Source organism: Schistocerca serialis, chromosome 2 (genome assembly GCF_023864345.2).
Source record: "Schistocerca serialis cubense isolate TAMUIC-IGC-003099 chromosome 2, iqSchSeri2.2, whole genome shotgun sequence".
NCBI lineage: Eukaryota > Metazoa > Arthropoda > Insecta > Orthoptera > Acrididae > Schistocerca > Schistocerca serialis.
Genome location: NC_064639.1, coordinates 755,664,393 through 755,684,235, shown reverse-complemented (window position 1 = coordinate 755,684,235; position 19,843 = coordinate 755,664,393). Strand labels below are relative to the sequence as shown.

General features: G+C 42.6%; 1 protein-coding gene across 1 annotated transcript in view; it reads left to right on the top strand.

The window, feature by feature from the left end:
* The window catches only part of LOC126456387 (uncharacterized), a 53,669-nt gene that overhangs the window by 12,492 nt on the left and 21,334 nt on the right, over window positions 1–19,843 (top strand). The window contains exon 2 of the mRNA XM_050092140.1: window positions 9,591–9,763. Within this exon, the coding sequence (XP_049948097.1) occupies window positions 9,591–9,763 (173 nt within the window). The remainder of the gene's footprint in view (window positions 1–9,590; window positions 9,764–19,843) is intronic.

The window sequence follows — 19,843 nt, the reverse complement described above, 5'->3', positions numbered from 1 at the left end:
TCTTCATCCAGAAGACTGATGCTGTGCTTAACACCAGATGCAGTGACACAATAAATAAGTCTCTGCTAACACAGTACAGACAGATTCTCTTTGAGATGGAACTGAATTTGTCGGGAAAAAAGAGGAATTTTTCAGTAATCTGGATATTGCAGATATCAGATTGCAACTGCGGATCCTCCTGTCATATCCATTAGTACCGATCGTCACATTTCTGTAGAAGATGATTAGATTTGATTTTATGTATTTATCTATTATGAGTATTGCAATGTGCAGTGAAACATATTTGTCAATCTTATTAACCTAATTGTATTACCATTACAACATAGCCCTTCAACCATGCTTCTCAAACTGAAGCAACTGCTTGAGATGACAGCTGATTTTGAAATATGGAATAAATATACAATGCTTTAAAATGAATCTTCTGTTTCCAAATGTTTTGAGTAGCAACAAGTTTTTACTTCACCAGAATTGCTTTTCTGATATTTGTGTCTTTCTTTGCAACAAATGGTTCTATCATACGGATTAAAATTTCAAAATTGAGCTGTGATATTCTTGTGAAGATATGAAAAACAGCCCTATGCTCTAAATTACACTTTCGCTGTATGTAATTCCTGTCATGTCACCCACAATATTTTCACCCACTGCACCTTTGTCTTTGTCTGCTTTTATTGTCAAGTAGTATTATTGCATCACGACATATTCATCCTCTTTGCCAAACATAGCATAGCACAGTACACAGTACAAATATAAACAATGTGATATATTTGGCACCAGCTTGGGTCATAGCAGACAATGTGTACACACATACAGAAATGCTTGTTACTCTTGTATGCTATATCCATGAGTGGCTGAATATTGGTTTGCATGTAGGAGCTTCGGAAGGAATAGAGAAACTGAGGAAACCGCCAGGCGGGAGAGCTGCCTGTGGAAGCTCAAACTAACACTAGACAAGCGAATGTAGCAGACAGACTGCAGACAAACAACAGATCAGGCCATGGACAAACAGTCTAGATGACAATGAGGCACTAAGCTAAGCCTTCGCCACAATGCCAATGACAAGGCGCAGAGCAGTGGAGAGAAATCCAAGATGCGATCAAAGAGAGTAAGTTGGTGACAAGCAGCCTTACAACAGTCCTATAATACAGCGAAGATAGCTCCAACAATATCGAGCAGGAGCACTGAACCAGCCAGCTGTGTGCTGGGTGGCCACCTACATACCAGTTACGTGAAACCCTATTGGGCACTGTATCCATGTGGCATGAGACAGGGGTGCACTGCACACAGCGCTGCGTGACTGCGATGCCCCTAATGGTCACATAAGTCCATCTCCTCTAGTGGGCATTCAACCTCTGTGGCACCCGATACCAGATCTCCCCCAAGAGCGTTGTGCACTGGATGATGCCGAGAGAAACTGAAAGGAGGTATGAATGAAAATGCGGTACTGACTGCTGCTGGTTGGGGGTAGGGAGAATGTTCGGCAGTGTCCATTGGGATGACACTAGAGGTGAGGACACCGGATGGTTTTCCGGAACCTTGTGGACGCAGAAGATAGTGCCAGTGCACTTGTGGGTAGTTGCCAGTGGTACCAGCTCTGGGGCCTCATCGTCATCAGAAGGTGGAAGGGGGATGAGGCGGTGGCAGGTGTGATGCCCGTGTTCGAGGCCAGAACTAGTTGTGGTGATGGTGCTCAAGCTCGTTGTGTGTTTGGATAGACATAACTTGCCTTCCATGGGTTTCTACTACCATTGCCAGCATTCAAGACGCAATTTCCCTGTAGCAGTGGGCCCACACAGCTGTGCCCAGTGTGTAGCAGTGGGATGGTTGGGAGGGGATTGCCAAAGAGGGCGTGTTAAAAGGTGAAGTAGGGTCCATGATTGCCGCCTGTGGAGCAGCTTGGCAGGGCTACCACCGGCATATGGTGGTGTGACAAGTGCTCAGAAACAGCATGAGGGCTGAGGTAGTGGCAGAGCAATTGACATCTTTCTTCATTTCCTACTTAAATGTCTGAACATGATGTTCTGCTTCACCATTGTTGGAGGGATGGAAAATATGTGTTACACCATTGGCCCCACAGAAGTGTTTGAAGAAGGCACTACGAATTGGGGCCCATTATCAGAGACCAAAGTGTGAGGTAAGCCTTTGATGGCTAAAACCTGGGCCAAAGCAGTAAGGGTAGCATTGGTTGTAGTGGAGGCCATGCTTGCCACGGTTGGGTACTTGGAGTTGGTATCCACAGCGAGCAAATACATCAATCCCAGAAATTAGCATGCAAAATATAGATTTCAATAGTCTAAAGCAGAATGATTTCATTTGAAAATTACTAACTACAGTGAATGTATGATATACTGATGCCCTTGTGGGGTGGAATAGGAGTGGGATGTGCAGCTGCAACACCAACTGCAGATACCCCTGTTTGCCACAAAGTGTGCAGGACTGCCAGCGATCTGTACGATCTGCCTGGGAGTGAGTGCAGAAATACTGTGGGCACAAAGGGAGTGACACCCATGACCTGGGATGCAGTGCGACCGGAGGCTAAGATGGCGTAGAGACATCAGACATGTTCCACATCCTGGAGGACCTCCTCACTACGGATCAATTGGAATGAAAGTAAATCTAATCTAATCTAAACAAGGACGAGTCATGAGTGTGCTCAGTCTGAGGGTTGTCGTATGCCTGCGGCGCAGGAGTGGAGCGTGTGGAGGTGCGTTGACCACCACAACTTGTGGCATTGCCATAAGTCATTCCTTAGCTGCCTGTGTAATTTTAGACAATTGTGTGGTGCTCAAAGTGCCATCTAACAACGGGTTATTGAGTGTCAGTACCATAGTGATACCTCTGGATCTGGTGCAATCCGAACGTTCACTTCATGAATCAAGGTGTCCACCTATGAAGCCTTGCAACCTCGATTGCTGCAACTCAAATCACATTTGTGCCTGAGACCTTATAAGTCAGTGACCCGAGAATGGTATGATTGTCCCAGCTGTTTATAGTATTGATGGAGCCTGAAGGCAACCACATGGTATCCCCGGGTGTCATAATTAGTCAACAGAACACATAACTACTGAAAGGAGAGTGTGCTGGGGTCTGACCAAGGGGCCAACATTCAGAACAGAAAGAACGTGTCTGGTGAAGCCCAAGACAAAAATAATAATCACTGCAGTGAATAATCTGTAAATTTAAATGCCGTGAAATGCTGTTTCAGATGAAGCAAGTATGTGTCTCAGTCCTCCTTAGTGTCATTGAGAGGTGCAAACAATGGAGGACGTATGGGTGCATCAGTAGTGGAAGGCACTGAGGCCTGGTGCAACTGAGGTTCATGTGCTCTGAGTTTGTCTGCCTGAATGTGAAGTGATTTTTGTAACGAGTGTAACCGGAGCTGCTGCTGCATGTATTGCTTCAGTTGCTCCAGCAGGCAAACTAGTTGAGTGTCTGTGCTTCTAAAGAACTTCCTTTTTCCTCATTGCCAATGCTGTATTCGCGGGTGGCAGAATATCACCGTGCATGTTGGGAGTTTCAAGAAATGTGGAAATGAAGGAAGCTGCCATGTGGGAGAGCCACCTGCAGAAGAATAACCCAAACTAACGGTAGGTGAGTGAAACGCAGCAGACTGCAGATGAACAACAGACCAGGACGAGGACAAACACCCTAGACGACAATGAAGTACTAAACTAAGCCTTTGCCACAATGATGACAGCAAGGCCCAGAGCACCGGAGAGACAAATCCAAGACGTGACCATATAGAGTAACCAGGCAACAAGCAAGTGGTCCTAATACAGCGAAGATACGTCCAACTGTATCATACGTGAGCTCTGATTTGGTCAATTGTGTGCTGGACGGCCACTTATGTACCGGCTGCATAAAATGCTACTGGCCACAGCACTCATCTGATGCGAGACAAGGATTCACTCATTGCGCAAGCTCAGTGCTGCGCAGCTGGGATCCTCTAGTGGGTGTTCAACCTCTGTGGAACACGATACCAGAGTGTCTGTGGAGACTCAAACAATGAACATAGTTGTAGGCATGTTGTAGATTCCTCAGAAACAGTGTTGCCAGCAGAAACATGCCAGTGTAAACATGGCTTTATCAACTATATCACTGTCTCTACTTAAAGTATGGAGATGCATTAGGAGATTTTACAGTAAATGCAGTTGGCCATCTCCAAACAAAATATAGACACATTGCTCAGACAGTTGTGGATAACTTTGTGATGGCAACTGCAGGGTGCATATGACCCGGGAGATCCGGTAAAAGCCCGGGAATTTTTTCAGCCAGGAGAAAACAGGGAAAAACTCGGAATTTTTTTAGAATTCCGGGAATTTTTTATTAGTTTAGTTTTCAGATAGATTTTCGTAATTTTGACCGGTAAGAACCAATATTCTAACAAAGGATATTACTGTATGCCAGTAAAACACAGTGCTCATACAAGCGTCTGCCAACAGCAAAATGTGTCAAAGGCTTTAGGAAGACTATGCAGTGCTTGCGCCATTCGTTGCGTGGAGTGAGTTGCACGCAAATGGTTTCATATTTGACTGTAGACACGGCAAAACCAATATACACTTCTGTTTCGTCGTTTTATGGGTTCCTGAGTCAATTCTGAAATGAAAGTTTTGGCAGCTGCAAATCGTACAAGTTGTGATGGAGTTAAAGCTTGTTGCGTGGAATCGCTGCATAATAAAACGTTAAGAAATGTGTTTTGGTTAGTGACTGGATGAAGAAAAGGTGTCAGCTCGGTTGCTCAGCATCTTTGCTGAAGTAATTCATAACAGTTTATCCAAGAAGTTCTTTTAATTGTCGTAGAATGTTACCAGAACTGTTACCGTTTCTTCTAAATAGAGTTAATTATGCGATAAGGAATAAAGATATTGTAATGCATGAAGCACATTACATGTCACATTGCATGCATTACAATTGAGAACACTCGGCATGCTATAAGATGCGGTTTTAGTTGGTGGTGACGCTTTTTCATTAACACCAATAAGTATCAACAGTAATAATTATTAACATTAACAGCAGTAATCATTCGAAGCAGGCCACATTAAGAAGAGAATGGTTTGCAGACTACTCTCTTGAAGATAGATCTGTACAGTGTCAATATTTTAAATTGTAACCTGTGTGAATGGGGAGCACTGCAGCGATGTTTTAAATAGATGAATATCTAATGAAGAATGCAGATTCTTGAATTTGTATAGCCTTCCCTACTGTCAACAATATTCCTTAACAAAGAGTTGGCCAACTCGAACGATGAGATTTTAGTCTTGTAGACAAAAGCGTTGCCACAGCTAGAATTACACTTGTTTGTATTTTTCTTAATTCAGTTGTATATGTGCTCCTTACTCAATAAATTTTGCTGTGCAGCTCAGATACAGTCTAGCCATCTATGTTAGAATCGCACATGATGGTCTCAGCGGGAGCAATATGTTGCTTATTTTTGTAATCAGCATCACTGAAATCCCACAAATACCTATGCAAATCATAGAAGCATAGATATCTAAAAAGCGAACATTATTCTCTGCTCCCCACTTTTTATTTCAATTTATCTACACTCTACGAACACACATAACCTGAAAACTCATGGAACTAGTGTCACCAAAGTTGGAACATGCTGAAAGTGTTTAGTATAACCAACGAGTTGCGCAAACACATGGCGCGCATGCACAGTGGGTGGCAGCATAGTTGCATGCAACCTAGTGTTGTCGTGTAAACTAGGCTTTAGATTCCTTCGAGCAGTTGCGAGCGGGCTCATGCGCATGTGCAGTGAGTCACGTATGAGTAGTACCTTCTCCCGCTTCTGGCTACGGAAATGTGGTTGTTAGCTGTATAAGCAGTAGCATCAACCAGCCAGATGCTACATGGAAAAATTTTACTGGCGCCCCAAGCTGCGAGATTCACTCAAGTGCGCAACAGGCCCAGATCTAGGGCGCAGAAGAGGGAAGGGCAAACCGGGGTGACTGCCCCGGGTGGCAATTTCAGGGTGGGGGGGCACTAAATTCAATTCTTGAGGAAAAACCTAGTTTCGAAAGCGACTAGCATCCAGCGCACATTGGTATATCGATTATCCATATGATTTCCAGTTGGTTTTTGAACATTTGTGAACACATTTTGAGTTAATTTCTGAATGAATCATAAGCTGATTTTTGAATGCGTGCATAGTGTACGTGATGTGTATGCCAGGGGAATCCCTGTCTCATCTAGAAGTAAACTTCCCTGCAGACAAAAGGGGACGGGGCCATACGAGCTGAGCAGAATAAGGCTGAACAGGTGAATGCCAATGTTTGTTTGAGTGGTTGACTGGGTTTGCAAATGATCAGCGTTGTTAAAATTAATAGTGAAAGCCATAGATTCGGACTACCAGAGTGGAAATAAACAACTAACAAGAATAATAGCTAAGAAAGATTACTTGTTATCTTCTCGGTGTATCCAAGAAAATAAAATTTTGATAGAAAGTTTTTGGCCAGACCGCTACACTAGTAAGGGCCAGTTGTACAGTCCCCAGTGAGCAGACCTTAAGTTCTGTTTTGGGAGTAGCATGGAAAATGTGTTGTGCGACACGTAATAACGCCTAACCGTAGAATAAACGTGGGGTAACTAAACTGGTGATTGTAGCTGGGTTAGTGAAGTTAACCGGAGAATAAATTTTGACATAGGCTGGAATAGTTACAGAATTACTGATGACAAGATGGTTTGTTAGAACGGGGAAGGAGAAGATGAGAAGCTGGAGCATATGAATGAAATGTGAAACTATTTCCTAACATAAAGCTTTTTGCTTGTAGTAGGACTAATAGGCATTTGATAGTGGTTCTTCGTGAATTATATTCTGTCGTGTTGTAAAAATGACCATTTGCTCCAAAACAGTCTCGTTTATTTCAGATGTATTACAACCGCTGCAATATTAGACAGGCCTATTTTGTTTTATCTAGCAGACAGTGACAAAATACACGTAATCAGGTCCAGAAACATCATCAGTCTTGGGATACTATTTGCATTAACAGATTGTTCAGTGTTAGACAATGACATTTCGTTTTTTCGTGTAGCAAAAGATTTGACGAACTTCGATTAGGTAATAGATTATTTCGCAGAAAGGAAAGCACACCATGTAAAGCTGTAGCGTGATAAGAGAGAAAAAAAGCTAGGGCTTAAGGACTGGAGAAATGTGTACTGTGTCTTACTTGTCTCTTGTCTTTGCTGGTTTTATGTATCCCATATTTAATTTTATGCCACACAAAGCAGCAAGTTATAAGCTAATAGGCAATAAAGAATGCAAATTTTCTGAAGCGTTCTTGTTCTCTTGGTTACAAATAATCCCATTCAGCATTAATTGCGAGGGGTTCCTTTTTTAAAAGGGTCAGAATGTCAAACTGGCTGACTGGGAGCAGGGTAGGCACCACAGGACATTTTAATTTACACTGTCCTGAATATAGTTTGACGGCATCCATTACAAAATTTACACGTTTGAATTTGACAGAGCGAAATTCAGTGACACGCGATAGAAGAGTGCTGTGTGAAGCGGCATGACACTGCACTTTGGCACACTAAAGACCATATAACATGTCTTACTTTTCCTCGAGGACACATGTTTTATGTATCAGACTCTGCAGAAAGATATGCGCTACAAAACGAATATTTTTTGAAAAGTCGATTTAATTTTTAGTGTCCTACTTCAAACGGGTGTCTTGAAAGGAGGATATAAGATGAACATCAACAAAAGCAAAACAAGGATAATGGAATGTAGTCTAATTAAGTCGGGTGATGCTGAGGGAATTAGATTAGGAAATGAGGCACTTAAAGTAGTAAAGGAGTTTTGCTATTTGGGGAGCAAAATAACTGATGATGGTCGAAGTACAGAGGATATAAAATGTAGGCTGGCAATGGCAAGGAAAGCGTTTCTGAAGAAGAGAAATTTGTTAACATCCAGTATTGATTTAAGTGTCAGGAAGTCATTTCTGAAAGTATTCATATGGAATGTAGCCATGTATGGAAGTGAAACATGGACGATAAATAGTTTGGACAAGAAGAGAATAGAAGCTTTTGAAATGTGGTTCTACAGAAGAATGCTGAAGATTAGATGGGTAGATCACATAACTAATGAGGAAGTATTGAATAGGATTGGGGAGAAGAGAAGTTTGTGGCACAACTTGACCAGAAGAAGGGATCGGTTGGTAGGACATGTTCTGAGGCATCAAGGGATCACCAATTTAGTATTGGAGGGCAGCGTGGAGGGTAAAAATCGTAGAGGGAGACCAAGAGATGGATACACTAAGCGGATTCAGAAGGATGTAGGTTGCAGTAGGTACTGGGAGATGAAAAAGCTTGCACAGGATAGAGTAGCATGGAGAGCTGCATCAAACCAGTCCCAGGACTGAAGACCACAACAACAACAACTTCAAACGCTGGAGGAAGGCGGGAGGAGGGGTGTCACTATCAAGTATGGCCCGGTTTGGAAATATAGTAGATCCGTGACAGAGGACTCTTGAGTTGTAGTGGGGAGGAGGGTAGTCTCTACGTGACCCATGATCACGTTTAGTGATTTTGCTGTTTCCTCTTCGTTTATTGCTCTCACGTCAAATGAAAACAAAACGAATTTCTGTGGCCAGGAGCTATAAAGTGAATTAAAATACATTCCCATAATTACGGAAGGCTAAAATAAGTTATTAGTTTCAGATTTTATTTTATTTCCACCTTTCTAACAGTCAAGAATTAGTCGCCTTACAGAACAATGAAGTTATTTTTGCCTGTTTGCTAAAGAAATTGGGCTTTTATTACTCTTTTTCGACTGAGGCAATTCATTTATTTGAAAAGAAGTGTTTAATTCTACACTACTGGCTGCTTTCGACTGTTCGCTGCATTTCAGGTGCACGTTTTCATCTTCTGGCAGGTATGACATTATGCCATAATAAAGAACCAAACACGAGATAATATAGTACTGGTACTCCAAGAAAATTTACATCCGAATGTGCACTTTAAGCCGAATTATGCATTTTAGTATGGTTCACGAAATTCCGATGCTCTTGGAGTATCCTCTGATGTCTTGTTTCTTTTATGACGTAATGTAAGATCCCTTAATGTTGTACACGTACGATCATACGGGCTACCTGCATCATCGTAGCTGTGCAAGTGTGGTGACGCCTGTTATCTGGCATTCTCTGGCAACTGATGAAACTTATTTCTAACAGATCCCCTTCAAAACCAGTTTATAAGATGCTGCTACAGAAGTTTATAAAGCTGTGACATGTTCCTATGACTTTCATGTAATGCAGCTGTACACTAGTCACTTTCAACAAAAATTTTATCAGTTTTGTACAGCAGCAACTTCATTTAGTATCACGTTCCAGTCTAATTGAAAATAATGATTAGTCATTTCTGCAGGCTAGCCACAGAGTAGACTAATTAGTTAAGAGAGTTATTTTGTAAACTTGTCTAAGGAATAATTGGTATGTCACTAAATTGTTGTGCACATTTTATGTACTTTTGCATTAATTGATGATGCTGTCGTAAATGAGCCCTATGACAAACATCAGTACCAATGAAAAGGGAATATTTAGCTTACGCCTGAGTCCTATGACTATCTGATATGTATTTGTTTATTCTTTCAGGTGTCACAGTTAACTTTTCTGCTACTGCAGGCAGTTCTACAGCAGGCCAATGTGTATTCGTGTCAAAGGTATGGATTGGTTGCTATGAAATCTTAAGTTTCGCTGAAACATATGGTGCAATTGCACAGTATCGTTCATCAAGAGGATGGAAGCCACATGTGTTTGAGGGATTGGTAATTTTCTAATTTTCTACAGATTACAAATTTTGATCTGAAATTTTTGGCTTAAGATGCTATAGGTTATAGTACCCAAAGATAACTATTATAACACAGTATGTAGGTACAATTGTGTACCTATTTGTAATAACAAAAATTGTTACATATGTCATATTGGTGTTTTTGATAATTCCAGCAACATAAAGGTCTTATCATGATGATTATGAACTACAAATAGTAATGATGATACTAAATATTTAATGCACTTATCAAAATATATTTTATTTTTTCCCCAAAGACTGATTTGATGCAGCTCTCCATGCTAATTTTTATAATTGTGTCACTGGCACCACATCATTGTTTCTTGAAGCCACCATGAGATTTTGTAATCATTTTCATTTATCTTGTTGTAGTCTTCACAAGTTTGTGAATATGTTTTTGGACTATAGCATGCCATACTGTTCACATAAAATTCACATTTCATTGGAACTGCTTGCCAGGGGAAAATAATGGATTGGTAGTGGAGTGACTGTATATAACAACTATCCTGTATGGGAATTCATATGTCATATATACAGTTAGGGGAATAAGCACATTTAGTGTCGTCCACATTTGAGGTCTGCACTTTCCTTGCCAGGTGTGCATTTGTTTTTGTGGGTAAGGTTTTTTGAGTAAATCTCCTCTGAATTCTTACATTAGCAGTTCTTGGTTTTCTTTTCACTGTTCACAGTCTGTCCAAAAAGACATAGACTGCTTCTGTTTCTGGTGTATATGTGATGACAACACAGTAATGACAGTGGCAGCTTGAGGTAATGACTATAAACATTTACCAAGTCAGTTGTGACCAGGCAGTGTTAAGTAGTGACTGTAGTGTGTCAATTTTATTGGGTCAGAAATGGTAATGGAGCAACATCTCTTAATCAAGTTTTTATCCTGGACTTTCCATTGTTCAAGTGTTTAAGACATGCTTCAGAATGTCTTGAAGAAGAAAAAAGTGTGTGCAGAGGTTTTCCAGTGATCCCTTAACAAAAACAATACTTCGAGTACACCTGCCACGATTTGATTGAAATGCAAAATGTAGACATTTCTTTTCGGGGAAAAACCATCACAGGTGGTGAGACTTAATGCAGAAATTCACATAAAAGTAAATGCTTTGATGATAATAGCTGACATTCAAGCCAGTGTTAAGAAGACATATTGAGTTGCAGAGAGGCATAACAAAAAGATGGGTATAAGCTGAGCTTTCGGCCAAAGCCTTCTTCAGAAAGGAAAGAAAATGTCACTCGAGCAGGAACACCTCACACCCAGTGATTGTTATCTCTGGCCATTTAGACTGCCCTTAGCCGCACGAGGTAGCAGTTGTGTGTGTGTGTGTGTGTGTGTGTGTGTGTGTGTGTGTGTGTGTGTGTGAGGTGTGCCTGCTTGTGTGAATATGTGTTTGTTTTGTTTTCTTGGATACCACCAGGTTTCCGTCGTGTTGTCACTAATCACAGTATTTACTGCCCCGGAAGAGCTGTAGAAGCCAAAGTTGCACTGTTCTGTTAGCTAACTTTTGTAGCTATATTATCTGAGGATTGTGTACAAATGTATCTTGTTGGAGAGTGCTTTAAGCATAACAGATGTTCCTCCTCCCACACCGTGCCCTTTTGTCCAGCTGTGGCACTGGTTGACCAGGATGTTCCACATATTGGTGTTCTTTAGCATGTTATTGCATTTTCTCATTTACTACTAACGATGTGCACATAGGAAAATGGATAGTGGAATGATGCACAGTGATGAGCTCTGGTGGGGGGGGGGGGTGCGTGGCCACCACAGTGTTCGTTATGGGTGAGAAATCAAACACATATGTTACTTTGAGAAGTTTTCTGAGCATATGCATCTTTCTGGAGAGAGACAGAAGCAGAAACAGTAACCTGACGTGAAAGTGACCCAAGTGTTGCTAGTTATCCGATCAGGTACTGCCTGCAGCATGAGGCATGGGCTTGAGACAGAGAGCGTACTGGTAATGCTGCAAAGTATTCCGTGACCCTTCTGTGCACAGAACACATGTCTTCTTACTTATACAGTACTGTAGTTTTCTGTATCACTTTTAACCTAGTAACATCTACTTGGAGTAATATACTACTCTGAATGTATCTTTAAGGCTCTGAAGGCTGTTACTATACTAGTAATTAAAACTAGTGCATGGAGTGGCAGTTAATAATGACTTTTCCTAATTTCTGTATTTGGGAGCTGTTGTAAGTTATATACAGTGTTGTTCCCTTACATATTCTGCAAATAACTTACATTAATGCACATTTTATCACAGAAATACAGTTTACTGGAGACACACCGCATCTGATCCCAGACATCAGTGACTGCCAAAACTCTCTTTGTTTTGTAGTTCAGAGATGTAAACAGTATTGCAGACTTAACATCAGTAAGTTCACCATAACATTACAGATCTTGCTAGTCAGCCAAATAAATTAATTTACTACAAATATAAAAAATTCCTTTGTAGTTGTACGCAGTCATAATTAATAAAAAATTAACACATAGCACTGGTGAGCCAAAACATTATGACCACTGCCCAATGTGAGGTGGCATTGCAGGCTCGTGATGCAGTAAGGAAATGTAAGTGGAAGAGAGATGAATAGGCAGTCATCGTAGTGAAGATACAGGCCGCAAATGTGGAAATCCACTGATATAAGCGGTTTTAACTAGGGGCATGTTGTTATAGCCCTGCAGCTGGAAATGAGAATCTCTGAAACGGCAAAGCTCGTCTCTTGTAGACTTACTACTGTCGTGAGCACCTATTGAAAGTGATTGAAAGATGGTGAAATAACGAGGAGGCCATATGATGTTGGATGACCACGTCTCATCACAAAACATAGAGGTTAGAGGATGCCTCAATGCGTAATACAGCATAGGTAGCAAACTGTGGCAGATATGATAATAGAGAGCAATGCTGGTGCAGGCAAAATTGTTTCAGAGCACACTGCTCAAAGACCATTGTTGAACATGGAGCTCCACATCACATGACCCCTACATATTCCTGTATTGACCCAACAACATAATCAGTTATGATTGCAGTGGATACATCATGACTTGAGTTTTCACCATAGATCAATGGAAACATGTTGCTTGTCGAATGAATCACATTTCTCGTTACACCAGTTCAATGGTTGGGTCCTTACATGACATCATCCAGGTGAATGGCTGCACAAAACATGCATCGCACCACAGATGCAGGTTGGTTGAGGGCAGAATTATGTGAAGGGGTACATTCAGTTTGGCTTCCATGAAATCTGTGGTGGTAATCAAAGTCATCATGACAAAAGTGAACTATGTGAACAGTATTGCAGACCACCAGTATCGCTTCATGCTTGAAGTCTCCCCCTGTGGTGGTGACATCTTTCAGCAGGATAACTGTCCATGTTGCGAGGTCAGAATCATGCTACCGTGGTTTGAGGGGCATTATACTGAATTCACATTAATGTCTCGGCCAGAAAATGTGCCTGATCTGTACCCGCTGCAACACACATCAGGCGCCAGCTGTGTGCATTTTAACTACCTTCCTGCAATTTGCGGGAATTGTTTGACCTGTAGACATATGGAGCCACATACACTGGCTAGCCAGAACATTATGACTACCTACTTAATAGCCGGTATGTTCATCTTTGGCACGCATAACAGCGGCAACGTATTGTGGCATGCAAGTAATAAGGCCTTGGTAGGCATCTGGAGGGAATTTGGATCACACCTGCACACACAAGTCATTTAGTTCCCATAAATTCCAGGGAGGGGGCAATGAGTTCCAATGCCATGTTCAAACACATCCCAGAAGTGTTCCACCGGGTTCAGATCTGGCAAGGAGGAGGGCCAACACATCAATTGAAACTCACCACTGTGGTCCTCGAACCACTCCATCACATTCCTGGCCTTGTGACCTGGCACATTATCTTGTTGAAAAATACCACTGCTGCCAGGAAACATCGTTGTCACGAAGGGGTGTACACGGTCTGCAGCCACTGTCCACTGTATGATACTCCTTAGCTGTCATGGTGCCATGCACAAACTCCAGTGGATTCATTGACACCCACATAATGTTCTCCGGAGCATAATGGAGCCATTGCCAACTTTTCTCCTTCCTGTAGTACAGGTGTCAAGGAGCTGTTCCCCTGGAAGACGACGAACCTCTCCATTGGCATGATGAAGAAGGTACTGGGATTCGTTAGACCATGCAACACTCTGCCACTGTGGGAATGTCCAGCGCAGATGGTCTTGTGCCCATTCCACTCAAACTCAGATAGATCGTGCACCTTCTCTATTCTACGCGTGGACAGCATGCTCACTGATGTTACATGCACCTTGTGTGTGTTTGACTTGCAGTCATTCCTTGCCAGGTGACGGTGCTGTTGCCTGGATGGGTTTGTATCAATAGTAGGTCAGTGGTCATAATATTCTGGCTGATCAGTGTATTATTATCTACAGTAAAACCCCTTTTTATGTTTTTCAGCGGACTGACCCAGAAAAGTGTAAAATGCGGGAAAGTGTAGGAAACACAACGGGTGAAAATGAATTAATTACTCTTACTGTCATTCTCTTTATATTGTTAACAATGTAGGTAAAGACAGATTGCTACTTACCATAAAGCACATATGTCAAGTTGCAGACAGGTGCAATTAAAAGACACTTACACACCTCATGCACACATGGCAACTCCAACATCTTGGGCCATGTGTATTGTCGTGTGTGCTTAGATGCACTTGCTTGTGTGTGTGAATGGTGTGCGTCTCTCTTTTACTGGCAAAGGCTGTGGCCAAAAGCTTTATGTGAGTGTATTTTAATTGTGCTTATCTGCAACTTGAGGTGTCGTCTTTACGGTAAGTAGCAGTCTGTCTTTTCCTACATTGTTGATATTCCTACATGGAGTTTCCATTGGTTGTTCTTTATATTGTTCAAAATGTGGAAGTAAAACAATTTAAATTTTACCCGTTTAAAAAATCTGAAATAATTATTTGTTTTTGTTCCTTTATAACAGCAATGAGCTCCACTTGTCTCTCCATAGTATATAAAGCATCAAACCCATTATCATCATCTGATGTACTACCATTGTACTGCCTCAAAATTTTACTGTCTCCCATAGCTTCTCTACTGCTTGGCACGACATACAACAAAAGGAAACAAGCCTTTATGTGTGTTAACACTCGGCCACGGTCTTCATGGTAGCTACAAAGGTACTGCCTTGAGTGCTGACACTCACATAAATGTGCATGTGGGTTTGCCTCTTCATTCTGATCATGCCCAGTGGTGTACATAAAACACAAAAGCAAAATTCTTTCATGAAACCACATTAAAAATATACTTGTGTTTCAGTGTGATAAAACATGTAAAACAATATTGCTTAAAACACTGAAGTTGGCAGTCTTTGTAAACAGAGAACAATAGACACAAAATCTACAGCTTGTTGCTGATGAGGAGGTCACTCAGCTCAGGGTGATGCTGGGTGAGAAAGAGGATAAAATTATGGAGCATCTTGAGGAGAAGTTTTTACATCCAACATCAGGTCGTACCAACCTAATACTATGCACCTAGTACGGAAGTTCATGTGGAAGTAATGACGATTCATGAAAGCCCATTATAGAGATGGCCGTCTTCAAAAGTGGTGTTTGTATGTACAAACGACTGTGAAATTACATTAAAGCTGTTGTAATACAACACAGCCAGCAGAAGGAAGGTTCCTCCTAGAGTCACTATCGTCAGATTGTGATTATCGTAAGGCAGTGACTTGGCATACTTTACCACCTTTCCAGATACTGTGAACCTATAATACAGGCAGCCTTGACACAACATGCCATTAATGAAAATGTTGCTTACCACACTAATGCTACATTAAGATCTATAACTTTGTGTATTGTGTGTATTTTCTGCTCTGATCCAAGGCTGACTTTGAGCCATAATACAATGGACTTTTTCCAGAAAACTGTTTGAAAATCAATGTTAAAGGTTGTGATAAGTCAATGAAAACCTAATCAAACAATGGAAAATCCAGGATGGAATTAACAATATTGTCATGTAGAAGAAGGTGTAACTAGATGAATGATGAACACCAACTTCACTTAACGAAGGTTTATTCAGCACTTGCACTTGCACATGCAGACTGAACTGCCTCTGCCCAGAACACATACAGTATATAGACAGCTACGGAACATTCCAGTACAATGATTCTTGACATCTGTGGATACTTATAGAATGTACTCAAACCGAATATAGAAATTAAAGTTGTACAGTCCAGGTGATTTTTGAACTCACAACCTCCATGCAGCTGTTTAGTATCATAACCACTACACCATGGTGCTACTCAGCTTCTTCTGCGACATTGCTCCCTCTTTAAGAGAACAGCGTCTCAGTGTTACGTCCTCCTAGTCCGGGAACGAGTCATCAGTCCTGTATACTTCGACTCCCGATGACTGATGCTTGCCCTGGCGGTGGTTTTTTTTAGTACTTCTTTTGCTGCTTTGCTCTTCGTCACCTTTCCACTTGCTGCCTGTCGCTGTAGCTTCGAATTTACCCTGGGTTGCAGGATCCTTGTAGGGCTTCATTTGAAGGATGTAGACTGTATCTCTGATCTTTCATCATCTTGTGTTGGGGTTGAAATCTTCAACTTCATAAGTACCATCAGATAACTGTGGCACAACCTTATAAGGTCCAAAGTAGCGCCTGAGGAGCTTCTCAGAGAGACCAACCTTCCAAACAGGACTGAAGATCCAGACTAGGTGACCAGGCTTGTAGACAACAGGGCAGTGGCTCGCATCATACCTTCGGCGATCATATTATCGAACCTGCAGCGTGTGGAGTCGAGCTAAATACCAGAACTTCCTCAGCTCTGGTTAACACCTGGCCGATGTAGTTGTTGTCCATGTCATCAGGATGTAACAGAAACACATTGTCCATCGTTGTAGTTGCCTCACGACCATGCACCAGTAAAAACGGCATAAGTCCGATGGTGTCTTGTGTGGTGGTGTTGAAGGCAAACGGCACGAAAGGTAGCACTTCATCCCAGTTGCTCTGCTCAATATTGTCCAACTTTGATAGCATGTCGGCCAAGGTCTTATTAAGGCGTTCAGTAAGCCCGTTAGTTTGCGGATGGTAGTGTAGTTCTGTAGGTGCTCTTTCATCATACAGACCAAGTACAGGGTCAGTCATCCGAGCTTTTCGCAGCGCATTGAAAGAATCTTGTTGAGCACCACCCCAGATAAATTTAGCATCAGCTTTTAACAACTTAGATCTCACCTTTCCTGGGTCTGGCTGCACACCTTCGTTTGACACAAGGTGTCCGAGTATTTTGATTTCTTTTACTCCACAGAGACGCTTTCTTGGATTAAGTTTCAGTCCGCCTTGTTGGAGACACTGAAGAACGGCCCTCAGTCTTTTCAAATGTTCATCAGATGTCTCTGAGAAAACTATAATGTCATCTAAATAACAAAGACACATTGTCCACTTCAGGTGACATAGAAGATTATCCATCATCCGTTCAAAAGTTGCTGGTGCATTACACAAACCAAACGGCATTACTTTAAACTCATACAGGTCTTCAGGGGTGATGAATGCAGTTATCTCACGATCAGCCTCATCTACTTCGATTTGCCAGTAGCCTGAGTACATAGCCATGGTTGAGATAAACTTAGCCCCTTTCATACAATCTAGTGTATCGTCAATTTGTGGAAGAGGGTAAATGCCCTTTTTAGTTATCTTATTAAGCTTCATGTAATCAACACAAAAGCACCAACTGCCATCCTCCTTCCTGACGAGGACCACTGGTGATGACCATGGGCTCTGTGAAGGCTGAATGATGTCATTCTTCATCGTTTTCTCTACCTCGGCGCGAATTATTCGATGTTCTGTTGCTGACACACGGTATGCTCTCTGCCTTATTGGTTGATGGTCTCCAGTGCTAATCTGGTCTTCTCTGTCAATTCGTATAATTTGCTCTTCATCTATGGATTGAAGCATTCAGAGAACTCTTGAAGAATGGGAAGTAGTATCTTCTGTTGTTCCATAGTGAGATATGGTGACAGTCCAGCTAGAAGATCTTGTCTCGTAGTGGTGGCACTAATTTCACACACAGACTCGGCATGGGGGATTTCATCTACGTCTACATCTACATTTATACTCCGCAAGCCACCCAACGGTGTGTGGCGGAGGGCACTTTCTGTGATGCTCAGCTGATCTTCAATTAATGGCTTAGCATTTTCTATGCACAAGAATCTTGGAAGGATCTGCGGTTCTCGGTGACAGTTAACTACCCACAATTCACTGAATCTGTTCTTAAACGAGACAACAGAGGCTGGGATGAGCAAGTTATTCTTCGGTGGTATGCTTCTCTTATATTCCACTACAAGATCCATGAGTTGATGCGTAGCATGACATGTGACAGTTATCTTTCTAGCGCTGACTGCAGGAATGATCACTTCATCCAGATGCGCATCTACCTGTCCACAATATCTCATCTCGTCTAGCATGATCTTTCAGTGACCACAATCTATAATTGCCTGAGACCCCCCAGGGGCTCAGCATTCATTTGCTGAGTATGGGCTTGGGGACCCCGGGGTCCTTAGCTGGGGACTGGTCAGCGCCGCCAGTCTCCTGTCACCTGCCGCACCCCAGTTGTATAAGGCTTACTCAGGCACGCAGGGCTCTGTCTGAGCGGACCTTTAGTTCCCTAGCTGCTCGTGGGACCACAATGGACCCTTCGACCTCTACATTTCCCCCTACCAGTGGATTGGGTGGGCCACTGGTAGAAAACCACACCCCATCGAAAAAGCGACTTCGTGCTGCGAGTCCTCCAGCGCCTGGTGTTACTAGAGATTTATCAGACTGTTGTAACAGAGCACATGCTGATAACCAGAATGTGTTTTTGATTGTCAAACGGAAGGAAGGTAGCTTTGAGAGAATTTCTCCCTTTTACATCCACAAGGGTCTTGAGGGAATTGCAGGAACACTGAAATCTGTGAAGCGGCTGCGCAATGGGACTCTGTTAGTTGAAACTTCTAGTTCCCGTCAAGTCACTTCTCTTCGGAAAGCAACCTGCCTTGGAGAATACGCTATCGAGACCGAGCTCCACTCCACTTTGAACTATAGTAAGGGTGTTGTGACATGTAGGGACTTGGTGGATATCCCCAAGGACGAGTTGAAATCTGAGTGGGCTGACGAAGGTATTGTCGACGTGCAGCGTATTATGAAATGAGTCGATGGGGACCTAGTCAAATCCGACTTGTTTATTGTCACATTCAATTGCCCTAGACTCCCAGAGCATGTTAAAGCGAGTTTCTTACGTTTGCCAGTAGGGCCATATTTCCCCAATCCAATGCACTGTTTTAAATGTCAGCGCTTTGGGCATACTACGTTGGGGTGCAATGGGATAGCCACTTGTGGTAAATGTGGTCAGCCTGCCCATGAAGGAGCCGATTGTTCATTGCCTGTGAAGTGCGTGAATTGCTCTGGGAGTCACCCTGTCTGGAGCCGGGTCTGCCCCATCTATCTCGAGGAACGGAAGATACAGGAGATCAAAACATCTAAGCGCATCCCCTATGGTGAGGCCAAGAAGCTCTTTAAGGCCATGCAGCCTCCTGTGTTTACAACATCTTTCGCTTCCGCTCTGCAGAAACTGGTACAGTTGGCCACTGTTGCTACACAAACGGAGGTTGCTAGTGTCAGCACTAATACCTGCGTTTGCCAGTGCACTTGTGCTGCTGCTGCGGATGTTTTGCAACCTGCAGCTCTTCCCACAACGTCGGACAAGGCTGTGGTTGCTGACATTGGGGTATTCCTGCCCCTCCCCGTATGGCGCCTTCTGCCCAGGTGAGTAAAGCTCCAACTGTTGACAAGGTTCTGCATTCTAAGCCCCCCAAGACAAAGACGCCGAAGGTGAAGGTTTTGCCACCTGAGGAGACTAGTCAGGGTCAGTCCGATGACGATGCCCTCGTACTGTCTGACATCTCCCTTGGGTCGCCATCGGAGCTGATGGACATTGATGTCGACCGGGGGCGATATTCTCGCCACAGGAATAAATCTCCAGCCAGTTCGGGCTCTCCTCCAAAGCACAGAGGCAGGGTG